This window comes from Suillus fuscotomentosus (genome assembly GCF_016647785.1).
Source record: "Suillus fuscotomentosus strain FC203 chromosome Unknown F5891scaffold_39, whole genome shotgun sequence".
NCBI classification, from domain to species: Eukaryota; Fungi; Basidiomycota; class Agaricomycetes; order Boletales; family Suillaceae; genus Suillus; species Suillus fuscotomentosus.
In genome coordinates this window covers 5,334-25,006 of record NW_024539551.1, presented here as the reverse complement: position 1 = coordinate 25,006, position 19,673 = coordinate 5,334, and the positions used below count along the sequence as shown (strand labels likewise).

The 19,673-nt window shown below is 45.1% G+C and overlaps 5 protein-coding genes across 5 annotated transcripts; 3 read left to right on the top strand and 2 right to left on the bottom strand.

Moving 5' to 3' along the window:
- Window positions 1–754: 754 nt before the first annotated feature.
- On the top strand, window positions 755–2,702 carry F5891DRAFT_955435 (uncharacterized protein; the record flags this gene model as incomplete). Its single annotated transcript, XM_041375328.1, has 7 exons — window positions 755–955; window positions 1,010–1,170; window positions 1,221–1,317; window positions 1,379–1,558; window positions 1,614–1,811; window positions 1,865–2,191; window positions 2,253–2,702. Coding segments are annotated over 7 exons (1,614 nt in total), but the record flags the coding sequence as incomplete, so codon positions are not given.
- A 648-nt stretch (window positions 2,703–3,350) lies between these two features.
- On the top strand, window positions 3,351–5,846 carry F5891DRAFT_981809 (uncharacterized protein; the record flags this gene model as incomplete). The annotated part of the gene is made up of 11 exons (XM_041377159.1): window positions 3,351–3,401; window positions 3,430–3,606; window positions 3,951–4,062; window positions 4,103–4,112; window positions 4,212–4,251; window positions 4,311–4,367; window positions 4,512–4,751; window positions 4,801–4,935; window positions 4,998–5,596; window positions 5,687–5,700; window positions 5,809–5,846. 11 exons carry the CDS (start codon window positions 3,351–3,353, stop codon window positions 5,844–5,846), a joined length of 1,473 nt encoding a protein of 490 aa, XP_041223973.1.
- A 4,477-nt stretch (window positions 5,847–10,323) lies between these two features.
- F5891DRAFT_1190765 (uncharacterized protein) lies at window positions 10,324–11,283 on the top strand (the record flags this gene model as incomplete). The annotated part of the gene is made up of 1 exon (XM_041367356.1): window positions 10,324–11,283. The coding sequence occupies one exon, from the start codon at window positions 10,324–10,326 to the stop codon at window positions 11,281–11,283; it is 960 nt and encodes a 319-aa protein (XP_041223972.1).
- Window positions 11,284–17,215: 5,932 nt separating this feature from the next.
- Window positions 17,216–18,031, bottom strand: F5891DRAFT_1190762 (uncharacterized protein; the record flags this gene model as incomplete). The annotated part of the gene is made up of 2 exons (XM_041367355.1): window positions 17,216–17,416; window positions 17,816–18,031. The coding sequence occupies 2 exons, from the start codon at window positions 18,029–18,031 to the stop codon at window positions 17,216–17,218; spliced, it is 417 nt and encodes a 138-aa protein (XP_041223971.1).
- A 171-nt stretch (window positions 18,032–18,202) lies between these two features.
- Window positions 18,203–19,293, bottom strand: F5891DRAFT_955452 (uncharacterized protein; the record flags this gene model as incomplete). Its single annotated transcript, XM_041375330.1, has 2 exons — window positions 18,203–18,477; window positions 18,534–19,293. Coding segments are annotated over 2 exons (1,035 nt in total), but the record flags the coding sequence as incomplete, so codon positions are not given.
- Window positions 19,294–19,673: the final 380 nt, after the last annotated feature.

The window sequence follows — 19,673 nt, the reverse complement described above, 5'->3', positions numbered from 1 at the left end:
TCAATGTTCCATTCTCTCCCTGATTGTTTGAGTCCATATATGTCGGAAATTTCTAAAGGGTCCTTGCAAGGCTGCTATATTTATACCGAATTGTGATGCCTGCCAACCATATTGCATCCGAGTTGCAAGTCAGACCGAGTGGCTCGCAAGATGCCGTGTGAATTCCAAGGCAAGTTGACAAAGTTTCAAGGGGCTTGGAAATCTTAATAATAGACCAATGTTACAGTCATCACATTGCCTATTATTATTACTACTCCGATACAACTGCCATCAACAATAACCACTATCTGTGTCTCTAATTGTTGTTCCATACTGTATTCTACTCAGATGTCTGGACCATCATCTACCAACAGATGTGCATATATACGGTCCTCAACATCATCTGCACAAGTGCAATGTAAGTTTTGTAATGAGCCTTTCTCTACTCGTGGTATCAAGTCGCATGAGGGGAGCTGTTTGCGGAAGCGGGAGAAGAAACGGTGCAATAAAGAGTTTGCTGATATTGCGGCTCATGTAGTCGAGGCTCAAAAGAAAGGTATGTCACACCAATAAATTTGTTTGATACTTATTGTCTAACTTAAATGTTGCCCATAAATTTTTATATTGCAATGATCAGAACATCGTAAGGATCGACAGCGCCTCTGAAAGGAATGTCAAGCAGCTGCAACTTGTGATATCAATGTACCTTCACAATCGGCGGATGATCAACATGTCAATGACACAACAAATGTCGAAGGTGCTGACAATGTATTAATGTATTATGGCGCTAATATGCAGGCTACATTCAAATTGTCCCTGCCCTATCTGTCTTGTTCCCTCAACCAAACTTTTTGATCTCAGCACAGTGTATCCTACTCGAACCATCGAGGATGCAAAAGCTTTCTTAGAGTTGTATTCAAGGGACCGTGTTGCTGGAGAAGCAGTACTGAAGGCACACGGCTTACGTCCTGTTGCGGTTCATATTTTAATTGTTTTCATAAGCTATTATCTTAGTTAATACTATTGTCAGAATGCGCTCTGGGAAGTTGAGAACTCTAATCCTCACGAGACGCTCTCGTTCGATCCCTTACATGTCAATGATATCGGTAACTGGGGCACCCACTTTTTCGAGGAGCTCAAAATATGTCTGAAGGCTCTCGGTCGTGAAGCTGAGGCGAAGATTGATGAACAGTATGTTTCGTCATTGCTTTGTGCATTATATCTGTACCAAGACTCTGCAGGTTCAACACATTTCCGCGATGGCGTAATTTAAACCATTTCAAGTCTGTCATGAAGATATTGTTTAGTGATGGCAACAAACTTAGGGATATCGCTAAGGTGAGCACTAATATTATTCACTGGTATGTTTCAATCAACCTTCTAACATCCTGGACTCCAGCAAATGCTGTATGCAGCACAAAACATATTGACACACAATGAAGATACTGTTGGCTATGTGCTGTTGCAGTGTATAGCCAGCTACCTACAACTGACCATGTACATAGCGCTTGATGTGCACACCGAAGCCACACTTGCTGCTGGAGAAGTGGAGCTTCTAGTGTTCGAAACGCACCTACATGTAACTATATATCACATTTCCTTTAACTTTCAGCTATATCTTAACACATTTTCAGGCATATATTGACATACAGGGTGAAGATTTAACCAAGAACTGGAATTTTCCCAAGGTGCATGCCCTGACGCATGCTTTCCCTGACATCCACGCAAAAGGAGCAGCACGCAACTTCAGTACTCAACCGAACAAGAAGCAACATGGACCATTGAAGCAAGCATACTTGCGTCAAATGAATCGTAAAGATGTTGCCAATCAGGTACGCTGTCCTTTAATTCAAACTGCTTGTGATACTAACATATTACTGTACAGGTCCTCAAGCTTGATCATATCAGTGTAGTTTCTGAATTGGTCCACAGTCGTATTTCCCACCTTGATGAAGATCGGTGCAAACACACGATGTCACAGGGAGAACTCAAAGACAATGATACACTAGATGATCAGCCATTTTTGGGCCATCTCCATGTCGGCGCTCCTCAAATTCCTGTCACTCTCGCTGCAGTGGAGGAAGGCAACACATCAAACCGCACATTTCAGGATTTCCGAAAGAAGTTCATGAAGTTCCTCAATAATTTCGTTGTTTCAAACAACATTCCTTTGGATGGTGTTACATGGTTGCAGCCTACAGCTAACAATAAAGTTGTTTTATTCGTCTACATCCTTCTAAACGTCTACTGATTATGGTTTTTTTTCATCACAGCTTCAAGAATATCGCTACCTCAAAGTAAACTATGAGTCTACTGTCGACTGGAGACTGACCACCGACTATCTCCGATGTAATCCGAGCTTCCATGGGTGTGAACATTGTTATTGCGCCTTGATACAGACCCTAGACAAGGACGGGAATGACAAGAATATCTTTGTCCAGATATTGTTCATGTTCAAGTTTACGGTCAGCAATCACACTTTTGAACTTGCATTAGTCCTATCCATGGATGCTCCCACTGGTTCAAGACAAAGTACAGATCGCGATCTGGGACTAACTCGTCTTTGGGCACGACCTCTAGCTTCATTGGAATTTATTTCCTTACAATCTATCATTCGCAGTGCTTTACTGGTGCCAGATTATGATAACAATGGTGATTTTTTCCTTGTTGATCTTGTCGACACAGATATGTTCCTCCGTGCGAAGAGTTTGAGGTCTAGGTAGAGAGGTACAAACATGAGTGAGTCTTATCAGCTTGCATGTGCATTACTAGATGATACTAATAGTTATTACAGAATGATTATGTGCAACCTATCATAGACTTGACATATATTATTACTATAATGTGTGCACACGCGGATTCTTTGGCCAAGAAGATGCATTTCATGTATGGATGAATGACTCAGTTGGATGTAGGCTAGTATATAATACAAGTACTAATATTACTATAATGTATGCAGACACGGATTTGGCCAAGAAGATGCATTTCATGTACATCGGATGAATGACTCAGTTGGATGTAATAGGATGATAGATAATATATACTATTACTATAATGTATGCACACGTGGATTTGGCCAAGAAGATGCATTTCATGTACAGATGAATGACTCAGTTGGATGTAGGATAATAGATAATAAATAATAGCACCACAGTTTTTGTTTGCAGGAAATTAATGAATTCGTGGTCTTTTCTTGGTGCTGTCTGTCTCTCCCATCGAACTGCAATTGTAAATCTCTCTGTTCTTATTATATTACAATGTGTAGATACATGACAGTACATAATGACATGGCATGATGCATAATCTAGTTGAAGAGACTGAAACCCTGTAGACCAGCACGTAAGATTTGTGCAAACCAAGAGCAACTTACCATGTCATCATTAGACTCCTCCTTCTCTTTGGCCTTCTCTGAGGGATTCAGAGTGCGCGACCAAGATGATGGTGGGGTAGTTGAGGGCAAGTGAGATGGCAGCAATGGTCTGGATACCGGATAAGAAGTGGTCGATGAGCACCGACCTGGACCTCGGCCGAGATTTCAATAGTACCACGAGTGATCTTGGTGGGGATACCGAGGGTCTAGAAGGAGGAGGTCTTTCCGGACTCCATACCATCAGTGTTTCTGTAATAGTAATGATAATAATAGGATAAATGGTTCAGACACACCTGATTCACTGCAGAAATGAGAAATTCACCTGATAGGGTTGAGGTAGAAGTAGTGATGATAAACATATTAGATACAAGGACTTGGAACAGGATGCACGATTGACAAGTCACCTGACTGACACGACGGAAGTTACTTCCGTCGTGTCAGGTGACTTGTCAATCGTGCATCCTGTTCCAAGTCCTTGTATCTAATATGTTTATCATCACTACTTCTACCTCAACCCTATCAGGTGTGTCTGAACCATTTGTTATCTATTACTCGGTGATGGTGACATATTAATAATAATAATTATGTCTGAATCTGCCAGGCACCCAATTTGAGATCGGTTCAGACAGCACCTGGACCTCACCTGATGATCAATTACGTCGTGCATAATACTCCTGCCAGTGATAAGACGTGTTTGGTCAGGACTCACGGAGGTAAGTTACTAATAGTACGTGTTTGTATACTGTGTGCAAGAGCGCAGGAGGTAAGCGTCTGAATCAAAATTTATATAAATGTCTCATGGGAAATTTGAAGACCTTGGGCCAAGTTGCATCTTGTCACCTCCCTCTTAATCATGCCTTAGCCACAGCGAGCTCAAGCTGAAGATAATTCAGACTTCGAAAGTTCACAGGACTTGACGGATTCTGATTCCTCTGATGAGTCCAATGAAGATCTCGTGCAGGTACGTGCTGCTATTGCACCTACCAGAGATGGTGCAACTGTTCAGGAAGTCCACCAGGTGTGTCTTATTCTTGTTAATGTTGTCGTTTTACACTACTCACATACATACAGGCGCTTGAAATTGCACAGAACCTGCTACTGAATATGCGTGGCAAATGTTGAGAACTACTGAAATGGAATGCACTTCTTGAGGCTTCTACAGCCAAAGGACGTCAGTGGCATTCACTCGGAAATGGTTTCAGATGTCAAGTCTTGCGCAGGTGCTATATTTGGGTTGAATCCCGAATTTTTTGTTCGAGGCTACCCTCACGATACTCAGCCAGAATGCTGTACTATGCTTGTGAATCCCCGTGGTGAATACACAAAGTTTACTCCCATACTCTTTCTTCATCCAGAGTGTCTCAACAAAGACGAATTTCTCAAAACAGCAAAGCTTGTTCAGGTGCGTTGTTTTTATTAGTATGTACATGTGCGAGGTCTTTATCATCTAGCTATTAGGTCTTAAAAGTAGCGCTTTTGGGAAATCCTCCCTTTCTGCCACCTACGCTCCAGCCCCCAAGACTAACACCAAACTTTGGCAATTATGGAATACCACTCCGGGTATGATTGCTGCTGCTGCTGTTGTTGTAAGTCTTCATCAGATATTGTATCTCTGAGTGTGTACTGATTATGTTTGTGCCACTGGCAGGCAATATTTGTTCTTTTGGGTGACAAGGATTTGTACGCGAAGGGTGAAAAAAGCAATATCCTGTACCACCAATATCATAACTACTATCGCCAACATCTAATGACTGGAGGTGCCTGGACACGAGACATCCTCACCTTTTTCAACAATGCCCTCTTCCCTGAAACCTCATCCTCGCATGTCGGTCCAGACACGACAGATGCAGGCACTTCCCACAACAGTTTGGAAGAGGAACTTGAGCATTCCATGGAAGAGGGAGGCAACGGGCCAGCTTTTCAATTTGATCCTGTCGTTGCCCCTGTTACTCAGTGTTCTGAGTCCATCGTGGACCAATCCTCTGCCTCTGTCACACGCCCACCATCTGCCTCTGTTGCACTGCCAGCATATTATGCTCCTGCTGTTGCATTTCCACCTGCCCCTGTGACTGCCCCTGTTACTTTGCCCTCGGCTGCTCCTATCATCATGGCACCATCTGACTCCATCTCTTCGGCAATGCAAGACCTTACCTTGGCAGGTGGTCCTCCCCTTGTAGAGCCTGATGTGGTTGGGGCTGTCCCCCCGAAACCTAAACCAAAGCCAAGGCAGATGAATCAGGCGCTGAGGTTTGCAGGTCTGGCCGAAGGAAGTGATATATCACGCACTATTTGTCTGAATATCATTACTCTGCACTCACTTATCACACACATTTTCAGATATCTTCTTTACTGTTAGTGAAGTTTTTTGTCGTTTAAATTGTCTCTTCAATGATATTTGTTGTTTATCGTTGTGCCTTATTGTGAATCATGATAATCATTGGACCTTTTCGAACATTCAGTCTCGCCGTCGGCAATGTCACAATCATCGCTAAATTAGGTCAGAAGTACACATAATAAAACAGCTGAGTAAGCTAATTACATTCCCAGTCATGCCAACTTGACTTTGGCTCTTGAAATCCAACCACAACTTGGCTCTCTTATTAACTCTCACCTGGACCATTACCATTATTTGCCACCACGTCAGACATGATGTCAGGTGGTTCCATTGTGACCTCGTGCTGGTATGAACACAAATCAGACAAGCAAACCAACTCTGCTTGTATGGGATCAGTGACAGCAGCGCAGGTATTGTTTTTTATTTTATTTTTCGAAGATTATCCTGCCTCTGACATCAAGACTCCCGATCTACCCACCGTCAGTGCTTCAGCCTTGGGTATATGGCTGTTACGACTGTAGTAATGAGATGTATGGTTGACCACAGGTATGTTTGCTTTCCCAAGTCCAATCTACTGAGTGCTAACGTGTTTGAAACATTTCATGCGACACTGTCGTTCCCTCAGACTTGGGCTCCCTCCTCAGTGGCACCACCAACTCATCCCATCATGTGTGCAAGCGCCTCCACTCTCTACCTGCCCTGACTCACTTCAGAGTGAAACACTGACCTCGCTCGAGGCCACAACACCCATAAGCCCTCCTTCTGAAATTCATCTAGCACCCTTGTGCACTGATTCTATTGCTGCCTCTCCCGCCACTCAGCTATTCCTCTCCTGCAACCAGTGACAGCGGTGGCAACAACCACATGCAGCGCTCTCAAGACAAACAGAAATTGGGCATTGTCAGGAGCTCTGGTAGACGAGTTGTGATGCTGCCGGAATCTGTACATTTGTAATTCAGTGTTTTATGCAATTTAATCATAGTAGTTTCAATTCAGTTTATATCGTTGGAATTTTATTAGTGTGATTGAAACTAGCATTATATGTCGAAATTTGGTTGAAATGATAAAATATTATTGGAAGATATCTTTGTGCTTGGAACTGTCTTTTAATGCCTTGTAAGGCATGAGGTCTTGGCACTTTAGCACTGCCTTGGAAGGCAGTTGCAAGACCAAATGGGCCACTGCCAACTGGCTTATGGCAATTTCGGGTGTTCTTGCAAGTCAGTTGTAATGCCGCCAGTAAATTGAGGCCTTTCAATCCATTTTAAGGCATGGGAACCCAAAATATATATTTCTGACATAGGGTTTTCTTAAGTCAGCACACTCAGCCAGTACCATCATTGTACCCTTCTGGTTGTTCCATATAGACTTCTTCTTTTAATGTACCATTTAGGTACACTCCCTTTACGTCCATTTGCTCTATCTCCCAATTGAGGATAGCAGCTGTGGACATAACCGATCATATAGTCTCTAAATCGACTACCAGGGAGAAAGTGTCTGTATAGTCCATTCCCAGAATTTGTGAGTATCCTTTTGCTACAAGTCTGGCCTTGTACTTGACTATTTCCCTTTCTTTGTTAGTTTTTCTCACCAGGACCCACTTATTCCCTATGATCTTACGATCTTCGGGTGGATCTACAAGTTTCCAGGTACCCATTTCATTCAGTTGGGTAAGTTCCACATCTACGGCTCCTTCCCATTTGGGCCAATCCACTGATTCTTTTGCTTCTCTCAGCGTTCTTGACTCGTCAGGTTCAAAGCTTCCATTTTTGGCATATGCAGCAAGAATTATCTCAGCTTTGGTGAGCTCTTCCTTGTTCTTATATCCGCTTTCATGGTCGAGGTAAGCCCATTCTATTGCTGGATCATTCAGCCTTCGATAATCTTGTCTAACTACTTTCCTTTTTGTTCTTCTAGGCAGTGTTCCATCTGCATTTTCAGGTGAGTGCAATCTTTTTCTATTTTTAGTGCCGCTTCTTTCGGTACTGGAAGCATCATTGATGCTTCCATTTTCATTTGATCGTTCACTACTCCCATCAACTTCAGATATTGGTACATTTATATTTTCATTTTCCGTGTGCTGATTTTCTTTCTGGAGTGGATTTGTAGGTGTCTGCATGTCATCTTCCCCTGATGGCTGCACGTCCATACTCCCTACCTCCCCCTCGCACTGTACATCAGGCACTTAGGGGAGTTGTTCACAGCAGGAATTTAAAATTCCTACTTACCCAGATCTGGCGTGATTGCATGTCATAATAGCGCACCACTCTAGGTCCGTCTTCGAATCCTACAAACATGTGTTTTATTGACTTCGTGTTCATTTTTGATAGTCTAGGGCCTTCCTGCAAAATGTATACTGGCACCCCAAACTCATTCAGGTGAGATATGTCTGGTTTCTTACCACTCCATAACTCTTCAGGGGTAACACTTTCTAGTGCTCGTATCGGCACACAGTTTCTTAAATAGGCAGCATGTGCTACAGCCTCTGCCCCTAAGAATTCAGGTAAGTCTTTAGCTATTAGCATGGCACATGCTAATTCTGTTAGAGTTCTATTAAATCTTTCAGACATGCCATTTTGTTCTGGTGAGTAAGGTGCTGTTGTCTGAAGATCAATTCCTCTATCCTTGCACCATGCTTTTAGCTCATTATTGACATATTCTTTGCCATTATCGATGCGGATCTTTTTAGGTTTATTCTTGCAGTCTTTTTCTAGGTAGGTAAGGTGTCACTTCATTTTTGTGGTGGCCTCACTTTTTTGTTTCAGAAATTTGACGCTACTTCTTTGGGAGTAGTCATCTATAAATGAAATATAGTATTGTGCCCCACCGATCGATTGCACCCTCGCCGGTCCCCATAGATCACTGTGAGTTAATTCCCCAGGATCTCTAGATTTCTCATCTACGCTATCAGGAAAAGGTTTGCACACCTGCTTGGCTTGTATGCAAGCCTTGCATTCTTTCATAGGTGAGTCTATGTCAATGTCTAATCCATTGACTAAATTTTCCTGATGCAAACATTTCAGCCCACTATACAAGATATGTCCGTACCTCCTATGCCATGCTAACCAGTCTTTATTCGGATTTTCTTGTATAGTTTGTATGCAAGTCTTAGGATATTTTTGTGCTCGTGTATCTAACTTGTACAACCCATTAATTGATTTTCCTTTGACAATGGCTCATCCCCCTCTAATATGAAGAGTGACTAAACCATCTTTCATCTGCGCACCTCCACCTTCTCTATCGAGTTTACTAATTGATATGAGATTGTTAGAAGCACGCAGCACGTATAGGACATTCTGGAACTTTGATCTGATCAATTGATTGCCTATTTTACTAACGAGTTCTATAGTACCACACCCGAGTGCTTCAAGGGATTCATTCCCGATACCATTCACTCGGTGTCCATTAAGTGGCACATAATTGATCAACACCGATCGAATCTTCGTTAAGTGGGATGATGCTCCCAAGTCAGCATACCAATAATACCAGGAAAGTTGCTCAGATTCATCCTCACCTATATTTACATTTTCTTCAGTCATATAAGTGACGTCTTCAGCAAGTCCTGACATATTAGCCATATAGGCTACGTCTTTGATGGTCTCGTCCTGATCCATCAGCACTTCTTGGACTAATTTAGCTTTGTCCTTCTTGAAGCACTTCTTGGTGGATGGCCCTTCACCCACTTTACTGCCACCTTTCGCCCAGCAATCCTTCTGTTCATGCCCCATCTTCTTGCAGTTAGCACACTTTTGGACCTGTGCCAGCAATCATCCTCCATGTGACCGATCTTTTTGCATACCTTGCACTTCTTTACATTCCCATCTTTCTTGGTAAACTTTCTTTTCTTTTCATTTACTGCAATCTTGCTAACCACAAACTTGGTTCCTCTTTCCTTTCTTCGACAGTCTTCCTCAAGAATCATCGAAATGAGTTCATGTGATGTCATCATCATATTACTCCGGTGAGTCACTACAAATGTCTCCCATGAGGGCGGTAGTGATCCCATCATTATAGTTTTGAAGTCTTGATCCAGGACTATGCTCCCCATCATGTGGAGAGTCTCCTGGATCATTCTCAGCTCAATGATATGAGCAGGGATGTCAGTGGATTCGGACACGAAGGTACGATACAATTTATGCCTCCAAGTGTAGATACCTTGCTGACCTCATTGGAGTAGGGCACCCCCTAGCAAGGGGTGAGCAAGGCAGAGGATTAGCAGGGCAAGTAGAGTCTGAGAGAGGCCGAGAGCAGGAGTCAGGCTAGCTTAGTCAGCACATAGACTTAGCAGGGCACAGTTCATAGTCTCACACTATCACATCCAGGAGGTCACCTTGACTCTACACACTAGCAGGAGTTGCCACTCCATCTTGGTGAGAGAGTGGGATTCAGTCTTTGCAACAAACATTCTGCCGATACTGAAAGTAGAGGCTGATTAGACAGATATGATATCTCATTTAAAAATGTCTAAAAAACATCAATGAACGCATACCAATGTACACGTGTAAAATGCATGGCCCCAATAAAACATAGAAAAGGCCAGGCAAAAGGCTCCAAAAAAGCTGTACCCATTCGAGGATCAGATGGTCGATTCCTCCCATCAGACAAAAGCCTAAACTCTTCCATTGCCACTTCTTCTTTAATGACAACGACTAATTCATCACCTCTAGACACCCCAGAATTAGCATCTCACGTCTTAGACAGTGATACAACAGACACCAAAGACTATGAGGCAGATTTGGAAGACAACCAGGAAAAATACATTGACCAAGACTCTTTACCTGGAGCCCCCAATCCAGAGTCAATCGTCTGGCCCATAGAAGGAATCCCATCACCCCTGCCCGACCCATCAGAACAACTTTGGAGATCTGTCCGCAAGACTCCCAAACCAGCCACGTTACCTATTGCACCAACACCAACGAAACCATCAGCGATAGCCCCCATCATACTCCCAGCATTATTCAAAAATTTGCAGACAACTCCACCAACAACTATCCAAGCACCACAATCACGCAAAATGAGCAACAATGTTGCACCAGGATGGTTTCACAGCAAACCAGATGAAAATGCACAAAATTTCTTGAAGGAAGCAGACCGCTATATCACACTTAATGACCTGAAGACAGAAGTGGCAAAAATCATTGTGTTCAGTACGCTCCTCTCAGCAGGATCGGTCGCAGACCTATGGTGGACTAAGTTGGACAGCATGAAGAAGACAATGTGGGCAGGCGTCCAAATAGTGTTCAATGATAGATGGCCAGCGATCACCATTGCAGAGAAGACAGGCCTTGACTATCAGCATGAGATGTTAGCATTACGCATTGATGAAGAAGATCTAGGAATGCAGGTCACAGTTGCAGGAGTTCAAACCTGGGCACACTTGCAATTCTATGTCAAGTTACAACAACTTGTTGCAGAAGCAGGAGCAAGTGAAACAGCAGGACTGGTTTATCAAGTCAGAGAGAACTTGCCATCAGTGATCAAAGAGCTCACCACTCCAGGGCTCGCTGACTGGACGAAGTTCTTAGATGAAATCAAAGGCATTGATACGAACAAGTTGCATGAAAAGGCGGAGGTTGTACAGAAGAAGAAGGCATCATAAAAAATGCAGAACACTCGTTTGGCCAGACTTGAAGGTCTGCAAACAGATGCGATTGAAGTCTTACGACTACAGCTCCAACACAGTAACCTGGGAACCCCTCAATCAGGAGCAGCAGTAACCAATGCTGCTCCACCTCACATATGCTACATACCCAGAATACCCATGGCTAGACCACCAACACGTCAATGTCAACCACTCTCGCTGGAAGAGAAAGACTTATTGCGCAGTCATATCAATGACATCCCTCACCACCCTGACACCACGGCAGGTATTGCAGCATATCAAGAACAACTCAAACAGTGGTTCATGAAGTATGGGCAAGATGGCAGAGTCAATGAGAGCACACAGTTTCCTCTTTGTCCCAGCAGTGCAATGATATGCTCAGGAGAGTGTTTCAAGTGTGGATCCCATGGACACATAGTGGGAGCGTGCCCAGCACCAGAGGCATCACAGCTTGTTATCCAGAAGAAGATATGGCGTAGTATTGCAGCGCGAGAGTTGGGGAACTTCAACCAAGGGCATGCCACACAGATTGACCTGATGCTCGAAGACAAGTTCATATAACAATGGGAGCAGGGAAAAGGACAAGGGTCGTCAGTGTAGAGGAGCATCAGACAACCCAAACAGAACACATACCTCGCCCAGTAGAACAATCGGTCCTCGTATGCAAAGAGGCAACATATGAGGACCAGCCCATCAGCCACATCGAAACAGTTCTAAGCACAGACTCTGTCATTGTACCAAAGTCAGACGAACTATGCAAGATCATTGAGTTGTACTCAGCAGAGGAGACTAAGAGCAACACACACTGTAACCAGCACTGCCTACCATTCATACATCACATGTCATTCATGAGACCAAAAGGAGAAATAGTTCGAGTCCAGGCACTGTTTGACGAAGGAGCTATGATCAGTGCCATGTGCACATCGGTCTTTAATCAAATCAAACACCAATTAGGGAACTGGGGCCCATCCATGAAGCATCTTCGAATGGCCAACGGAATGATCACCCCATCAGAGGCTGTGTGGAAGGGCAAAATTGTAATTGGAGGTATATGGGCAACAGGAAAATTTGAAGTCTTTCAAAGCGGAGGAGGGTGGAAGTTTCTTTTTGGGAAACCACTACTACAAGCATTCAAGGCAGTCCACGACTATGAAATGGATGAAGTCAGCATCACAGGAACAGGTGGCACAGCGATATTGCGCAACTGCATGCCAATGAAAATGAACATAGTCAATATGGAGGAGACAGCAAGAGTACAGAATGTAGTAGAAGCGGACACAGGTCAGAAGGAAGGAAAGGATCAGCAAAGGCGAGTCGATGATTTTGAACCAAGCACAGCACTCACACAAGAGCCAACAGAAGCCAAGTCATCCATGGATGAAAATAATGAAAATATCATCCCCATATGCATTAACAGTAATGAAGACCTGATGCTACCGGCTGAGTTAAACCCGCCGTTGAAGGAAATCCCCACTGACTTTTTGAAGGACAACGCAGTGATATTCACATGGCTCACAGACCTGCACAATCCATTAAGAATCAAGTGGATTACGAAGTGTGTTCAATATGGCGAGGATCTGACCCCAGATAAACTAACAAAGGTCAAGGAACTAGTTGCGGAATATGAATATGCTGACATTTCTGCGTGTTCCTTAGGTGAAGTTATACCAGTCCCAGGAGCAACTCACTGACTGAATATACTGGACAGAATGACATTCAAACTTCGGGTTCATCAAAGACTGCTTATGCCACTGCAACTACAGTTTCTCCACAGCAAAGTCGACGAAATGCTGAAGGCTGGAATCATTGAACACGCACTGCCAGAACTCATCAAATGTTGTGCAAACATGGTCCTAGCAAAAAAGGCACATGAGCAAGAAGGAATGACGCTAGAAGAACTTCAAAGAGCAGTCAACAATCAGTGCCTATGACACAATCAACCTCCGGCATTTATGCTGCCAGACATAGAAGTAGCAGAAGGGCTGGAAAAGAAGACCCTAGAGAACAAGCCGCAGAGGATATGTCAGAACTTCAATGAGGTTAATCGCATTATGAACATAGCACCACACATACTACAGTGACCTATCTCCGTATAATACGAGGGAACGGACGTGCATAATATCCCGTATGATACGGGCCAGCGGACCATGGGCCCATGATAAAAATATTCTCGACTATGACGGATGGGCTGGGAGGCAAATTATTCCCGATGGAGGCGGGTGGGCCCATGCAGGGAATATATAGAGTAGATGAGTGGGCCGATGTAAATGAATATTAGGTAGACGGGTGGGCCGAGGTAGCTGGATATTATGCAGATGGGTGTATTAAGGTAGATGTGTATGAGATAGATGGGTAGGTACTTGTTATCACATTCACGGGTGGGCCCAGACACATATTAAATTAGACGGGTGGGCCGAGGGTATTATAAAATATTGTATTATACGGGTGGGCCCAGACGCATATTAATTAGACCGGTGGGCCAAGGGTGTTGTATGGGATGTTGTATTAGACGGGTGGGCCGAGGGTGGTATACAATATAGATGGGTGGGCCCATGTGTATCATAATTGTAGACATGATGGAGCTGAGGTAGTTGTACATCAACCAAATCAGAGGAGGTAATAAATCAAAGTTACCAAGTTCCCGGAGCATCAGGTGATCTCCTGACATGGCAGTGCGAAGCTTGTGTTGCCCAACGAGACACCAAGTTCCGGCCACCAAAATTGGAGTCAACTGTACCGAGTTCCGAGTTCCGGGACCCGGAACTCACCACATAAGTTGGTTAATACTTTTTGATGGTGCACAGGTTGTCTTGCAGAATGTGGAATCCGGGGTGCGAAGCTTGTGTTGCCCTACGAGAAGCCAAGTTCCGACCACCAGAATTGGAGTCAACTGTACCGAGTTCCGAGTTCCGAGTTCCGGGACCCGGAACTCAACACATAATTTAGTTAATACTTTCCGTGTTAAATGGCCAACTGAAGTTGAGATGTTTCTGAAGAGAGCAGCAGGTGCTCTCTTGACATGGCCTCTGATGGTGCTTAGGTTGTCTTGCAGAATATGGAATCCGCGGTGCGAAGCTTGTGTTGCCCTACAAGAAGCCAAGTTCCGACCGCCAAAATGTGAGTCAACCGTACTCAGAGGAGGTAATAAATCAAAGTTACCGAGTTCCCGGAGCAGCAGGTGATCTCCTGATATGGCAGTACGAAGCTTGTGTTGCCCTATGAGACGCCAAATTCCGACCACTCAAATATGGGTCAACCGTACCGACTTCCGAGTACCGGGACCCGGGAGTCGACAAATGAATATCTGATGACCAGCATACTTCCAATCAGGTAGTATTTCATTGAGCAATGGATAATAATACATCTTTGACAGCGGCCAAAATTATCCATGGCTCCCTTATCTGATCCTCTCTATCTCCACCCCCTATAACACCAAAGTCCGGACATCCAGCATGAACGGTTCTTCCCCTTCCCCTCCTGATAGCATAAACATCTGGCGCACTTGGGCCCTGACTGTGACTTATGAAGCAGGGGAATATACTGAACAGAAATTCAAGGCAGAGAAGACTGGAGGAGGCCCAGTCATACCTTCCCCCAACCTAGACACTGATCTGGTGATGGCGTGTGATCGCTTGGCTGATGTACTCATAAAGGCATCTAAAAATCCCAGTGGGTCTTCCTGCAGATTCGGAAAATTCTATTTATCATTCAAATTCCTGCATGACAGTTCAGATGCAGATGGATATTGCAAGATATAGCAAATTGATCTCCCCGAAGGACACCGGGCATAATGAACATAAAGAGGCGAGGTTGCTTGAGAGGTGTCCTCCTGGCCATGAAGGCAAAAGATTGGTCGATGAACCTGCAATAATTCTTGATGCATCCGGTGCCATCATTGCATGGTATCTCCCAGATGCCCTGACAGACACCACCCAGGTGTGTAATATACATTGTTACTCGATGGATATCGAATATTAATGGAACCTACAGAAGGAAATCAGGGAGGCCACCTATTTGCTCTCTCCAAGCCTCGAAAAAAGTGTAAGGGCTGATGGCAATTGGCGAACTAATCAAAGGTTGTTCAACCGGGGCTCAGAAGATGTTGGAGCAACTCCCGGATGCATCAATCTATCTCCGGCATGGTTTCAACAGGGACACGAGGTAGGATCTGATGAGATGGTGATTCCGGCAGTCATACTTACCAATCCCAAAGAATGTGTCCGATCCGGAGGTATCTGCATCATTGAAGGGACCTTCCTGCGAGAATATCCTCAAAGCCATTGCAAGGCCAGCAGCCATTGCGTCCGCGGCACTCAGAGTCATGCATCCTGAGCAGTACTGGGCAGGGTTGAGAACCTTGTCAAACCTTGGAAATATAGCAGTAAGCAAGGATCTGCCACAGATGCCGGAGGCCCTGCAGTACTGGGCATCCGTGTTTAACACCCTCTCCATTATTTCCAATCGGGAAACCCCCCATCATCGAGACCACATGTCCATTGCTGAATGCTTCGACATTCTCACCACCGTGGGGGACTATTCTAATGCTCGGATGACAATGCCAAACCTTCAGCTGGAGTTCAAGTACAATTCCGGCTGTATGATTGCGTTTTCCGGAAAGATTGTGAGACATGGAGTGTATGATGTGGAAGGGGATCGGATTGCTTGGGCATGGTATATGAGGGATGCTGTTCATATTTATGCTGGTGTTCCATCATGTGGATGGGCTAGTGTGGATGGTCCATACAGTGTGTGAAAGATCAAACAAAGAGCAAGCATTGTGACCTATATACATTCCAACAAATGAATACCATGTACCAATTGTGATCCGGACCTCAATACTCAATTTTGAGCATTTCCCAAGTGATATGTGGGACTAAATAATTTGGATGCAAGCCTCGGTATTCAATAATTGGAACTCGGGACTTGACATATGGGAGTCCTGAGTGCCGGGGTACTTAGTCCCGACACCCGGACCTCAGCACGTGATATTTGAGACTGGGGGAAGATGTATAAATACGCTCGAATTAACATTTGTTATTGCCATACACATTTAACAAAACCCTGAACCCCGACATTGTGGACTCCGGACTCGACACTGTTCTGAATACCGAGTTCCGGACGCCCAGGTCCCGAGTCCCGAATTTCGGAGGTCGGGGCTCGGAGACCCGGAGCTCGGCAACTGTGTTGGGTGTCAGGGTATCCAGACCATTGGAGATAGCATGTGTCAGTATTTTGCGTTTCATGGTTTATGTTGGGTGAATATGGAATCGGGGATCAGGGACTCGGTATTCAGAACAGTGTCAAGTCCCAGGTCACGAGCTCCGAGTCCCGAGTGCCGAACCCCGAGTCCCGAGTCCCGAATTTCGGAAGTCGGGGTTCGGCGACCCGGAGCTCGGCAACTGCTGGGTGTGGGTTTCGGGACTCGGGACTCAGAGCTCATGACCTGGGACTCAACACTGTTCTGAATACCGAGTCCCTGACACCTGATTCCATAATCACGAAACATAAACCATGAAACTTAAAATACTGACAAATGCTATCTCCAATGCTCCGAGTACCCTGACACCCAACACAGTTGCCGAGCTCCGGGTCGCCGAACCCCGACTTCCGAAATTCGGGACTCGGGACTCGGGGTTCGGTACTCGGGACTCGGAGCTCGTGACCTGGGACTTGACACTGTTCTGAATACTGAGTCCCTGATCCCCGATTCCATATTCACCCAACATAAACCATGAAACGCAAAATACTGACACATGCTATCTCCAATGGTCTGGATACCCTGACACCCAACACAGTTGCCGAGCTCCGGGTCTCCGAGCCCCGACCTCCGAAATTCGGGACTCGGGACCTGGGCGTCCGGGACTCGAATGTGAGATTTTTGAATGCATAGAATATGTTACATCTTGTATACAATGAAGAGTGAATGGGACTACACTCCTTTGCCTTTCCTCAATTTCTCTAACATGTCAGTGTACATCTTCACCTCTCCCATCTTAGCTTCGATGCCCTGATCTTGCTCCTCCAGCAATGCTTCCATGCGTTCTTTGATGAATCTCAGTCCCATGAGTGGTGGAGTCGAAGTGTTTTTCAACTTCTCTGGAAGTACCAAAGCATCATCCTCAACATTAAGCTGAAACAGATAAGTCATCAATCAAGGTAATTCAGCTGACATCTTACTGCCCAATACTGGTAGTGAGAGACGCAGGAAGCCATTATTTCATCCCACTGCCATGGTTGATCAGGGATTGTGGTGTTTCCCATCCACCATGGACATGTATATGCGAACACAATCCGGGACGGATGTCCTGCAATTGGCTCATCATGAAATGAAAGGAGGTGGAATGAAAAGACGTCGTCCGGAACAGTGTTCCAGGTCAGCATGGGATACAACTTAAGGATATAAGCGACAGGGACCGGAAGACACCGACACGATATTCTGTGAAGCGGAGTACTGCAGGAGTGGTGTGACAAATGTCTGCTCAAATTCTTAGCATTGACCAACAAAGTCATCAGGGCAGTGGTGACATACATTCATCTCCCATTGCAGCCCGGCTTTAAAATACTTGATCCGGTCAGCAGATAGACCATTGTTGGCAGCTTCCGTCCGATATTGAGAGATGATTGCACGGACGCGCGATCCAGCCATTGCCAATGTGCAGGAAATAGTTGCAAGGCTCAGCTTCAGAGGTCGGTAATGGCTTCCGGGATTCAGAGTGCCAGAAGTGGATGCATGAGATGCAGACATGGCTAATACAGGACTATGGCGCTGGCAATACAAGTGAAAGATGGTCAAGATGTGAAGATAAGAATCACTGATGGATGGATACGAAATTCAAACTCCGACATGGGCTGACCCGGACAATTCCCGGGCGTCAATTATGTATGTGGAAAAAGGGACTTCATGAGAAAACAATGTTCATTCATCTCCAGCCTCTATCAACACGTTTTGTAGGTCTTGAAAAGCTGCCTGCGCATCCTGTGCCAGCAATGAATACATGTGGGATTGCCTTCCGGCGTAGCATCCGTGACCCGGAAGTCGTTTCTCCAATGATTCCTGCATGTGCTCGCCCCATATGGTTGTTTTCCACAAAAAGAACTTACATGTCCAATCCATCTCGAATGTGACCAATAGCATTTCTTCCCTCCATCGATCCCGTAGTGCCTTTGCCCTCAGCCAATGGACTCGGTAAACTTGGCATGGGTCCAGTCAGGTAACCGCGGGATATGACATGCAAGCGGGAACTCACATTCTTCATTCCACGATTGATCAGGACCCCCGAGGTCGACTTCAACAGACCAAAACCAAGCCAAAGATTCATTTCGTTGACCTCGGGCATTTGGGTCGCCCACTGCAGTGCTGATTTTGAGTTGCTCGCGAAGCAGGGGTTTGTATTTCTGAAGCTGGTCTTGCCCCGGCTCAAGTTTCATCATTTGCTTCCTTGTCTTTGTATATATGCTGGCATGGAGGGAGACTGCCTGCTGCACCGACGTCACCTGGGACCAAGCTCGAGTTTTCAGGGCCTGGGAATTGGCCTGCCTAACGGTTGTTCGGAACAGGATGGCCTTGTTGCAAAGGTAAATGCGGAGATTGTGAAGGGCATCATTGGCCTGCCCTTCACGAAGCGACATCTCCAGGGGAATCAGATCCTCTGCCATGCATCGTCTGCATCTATCAACCCCCAGGTTTGATGGCAATGGGATTACAGTTAGCTCGGGAGAGTTTGTCCATGTGTGAGATGTCTCTGTGAAATCCGCCGGCTCATCATCGAGATCATCTAGAATGTCTACGTCCAAGTCTTCAGGTTCATCATCTGCATCAAATCCCTCCCCGAGATGTGTTAGAGCAGACCGAGCAAATCCATCTATCTGGCCTTGGAGCCGATCTCTTTGACGGGCGATGTCTAATCTCTGTGTCTCGGTGGATCTTCTTCCGATCCTTCGGACCTCGATGAGCAATGCAATCTGAGCCTCTTCAATTGCTAACCCTGTTGATATCCATGTCGCCACAGATCTGCGAGAGGGTGCTGCATTGCGGGCGTTACCCTCCTCTAACAATCTAAGCTCGATCTCCTTTTTGCTAGGTGCTGAGTGCAATATTAATTCAGTCCTCGACGGAGACAATGGAACTCAATGTACCCTTTTTGATATTGATCTCATATTCATCCATGGCTGAAGGATCATTCAATCTGCTTGACTGAGCTATCCTCTCCCTGGCTAACCATTCTGTCTTCAAATGTGAGGGTGCTGCTTCATCGAGTCTGTCGAATGCCTTTCCACTTTCTAAGATACCATTCCTAGCCAGTTTGTATTTCCGGCATAGAGTCCTTTTCATGCGAATCATCTTGCAGAAATTGGAGTCATTCATCTGATAATCAAGGCATTCCTTT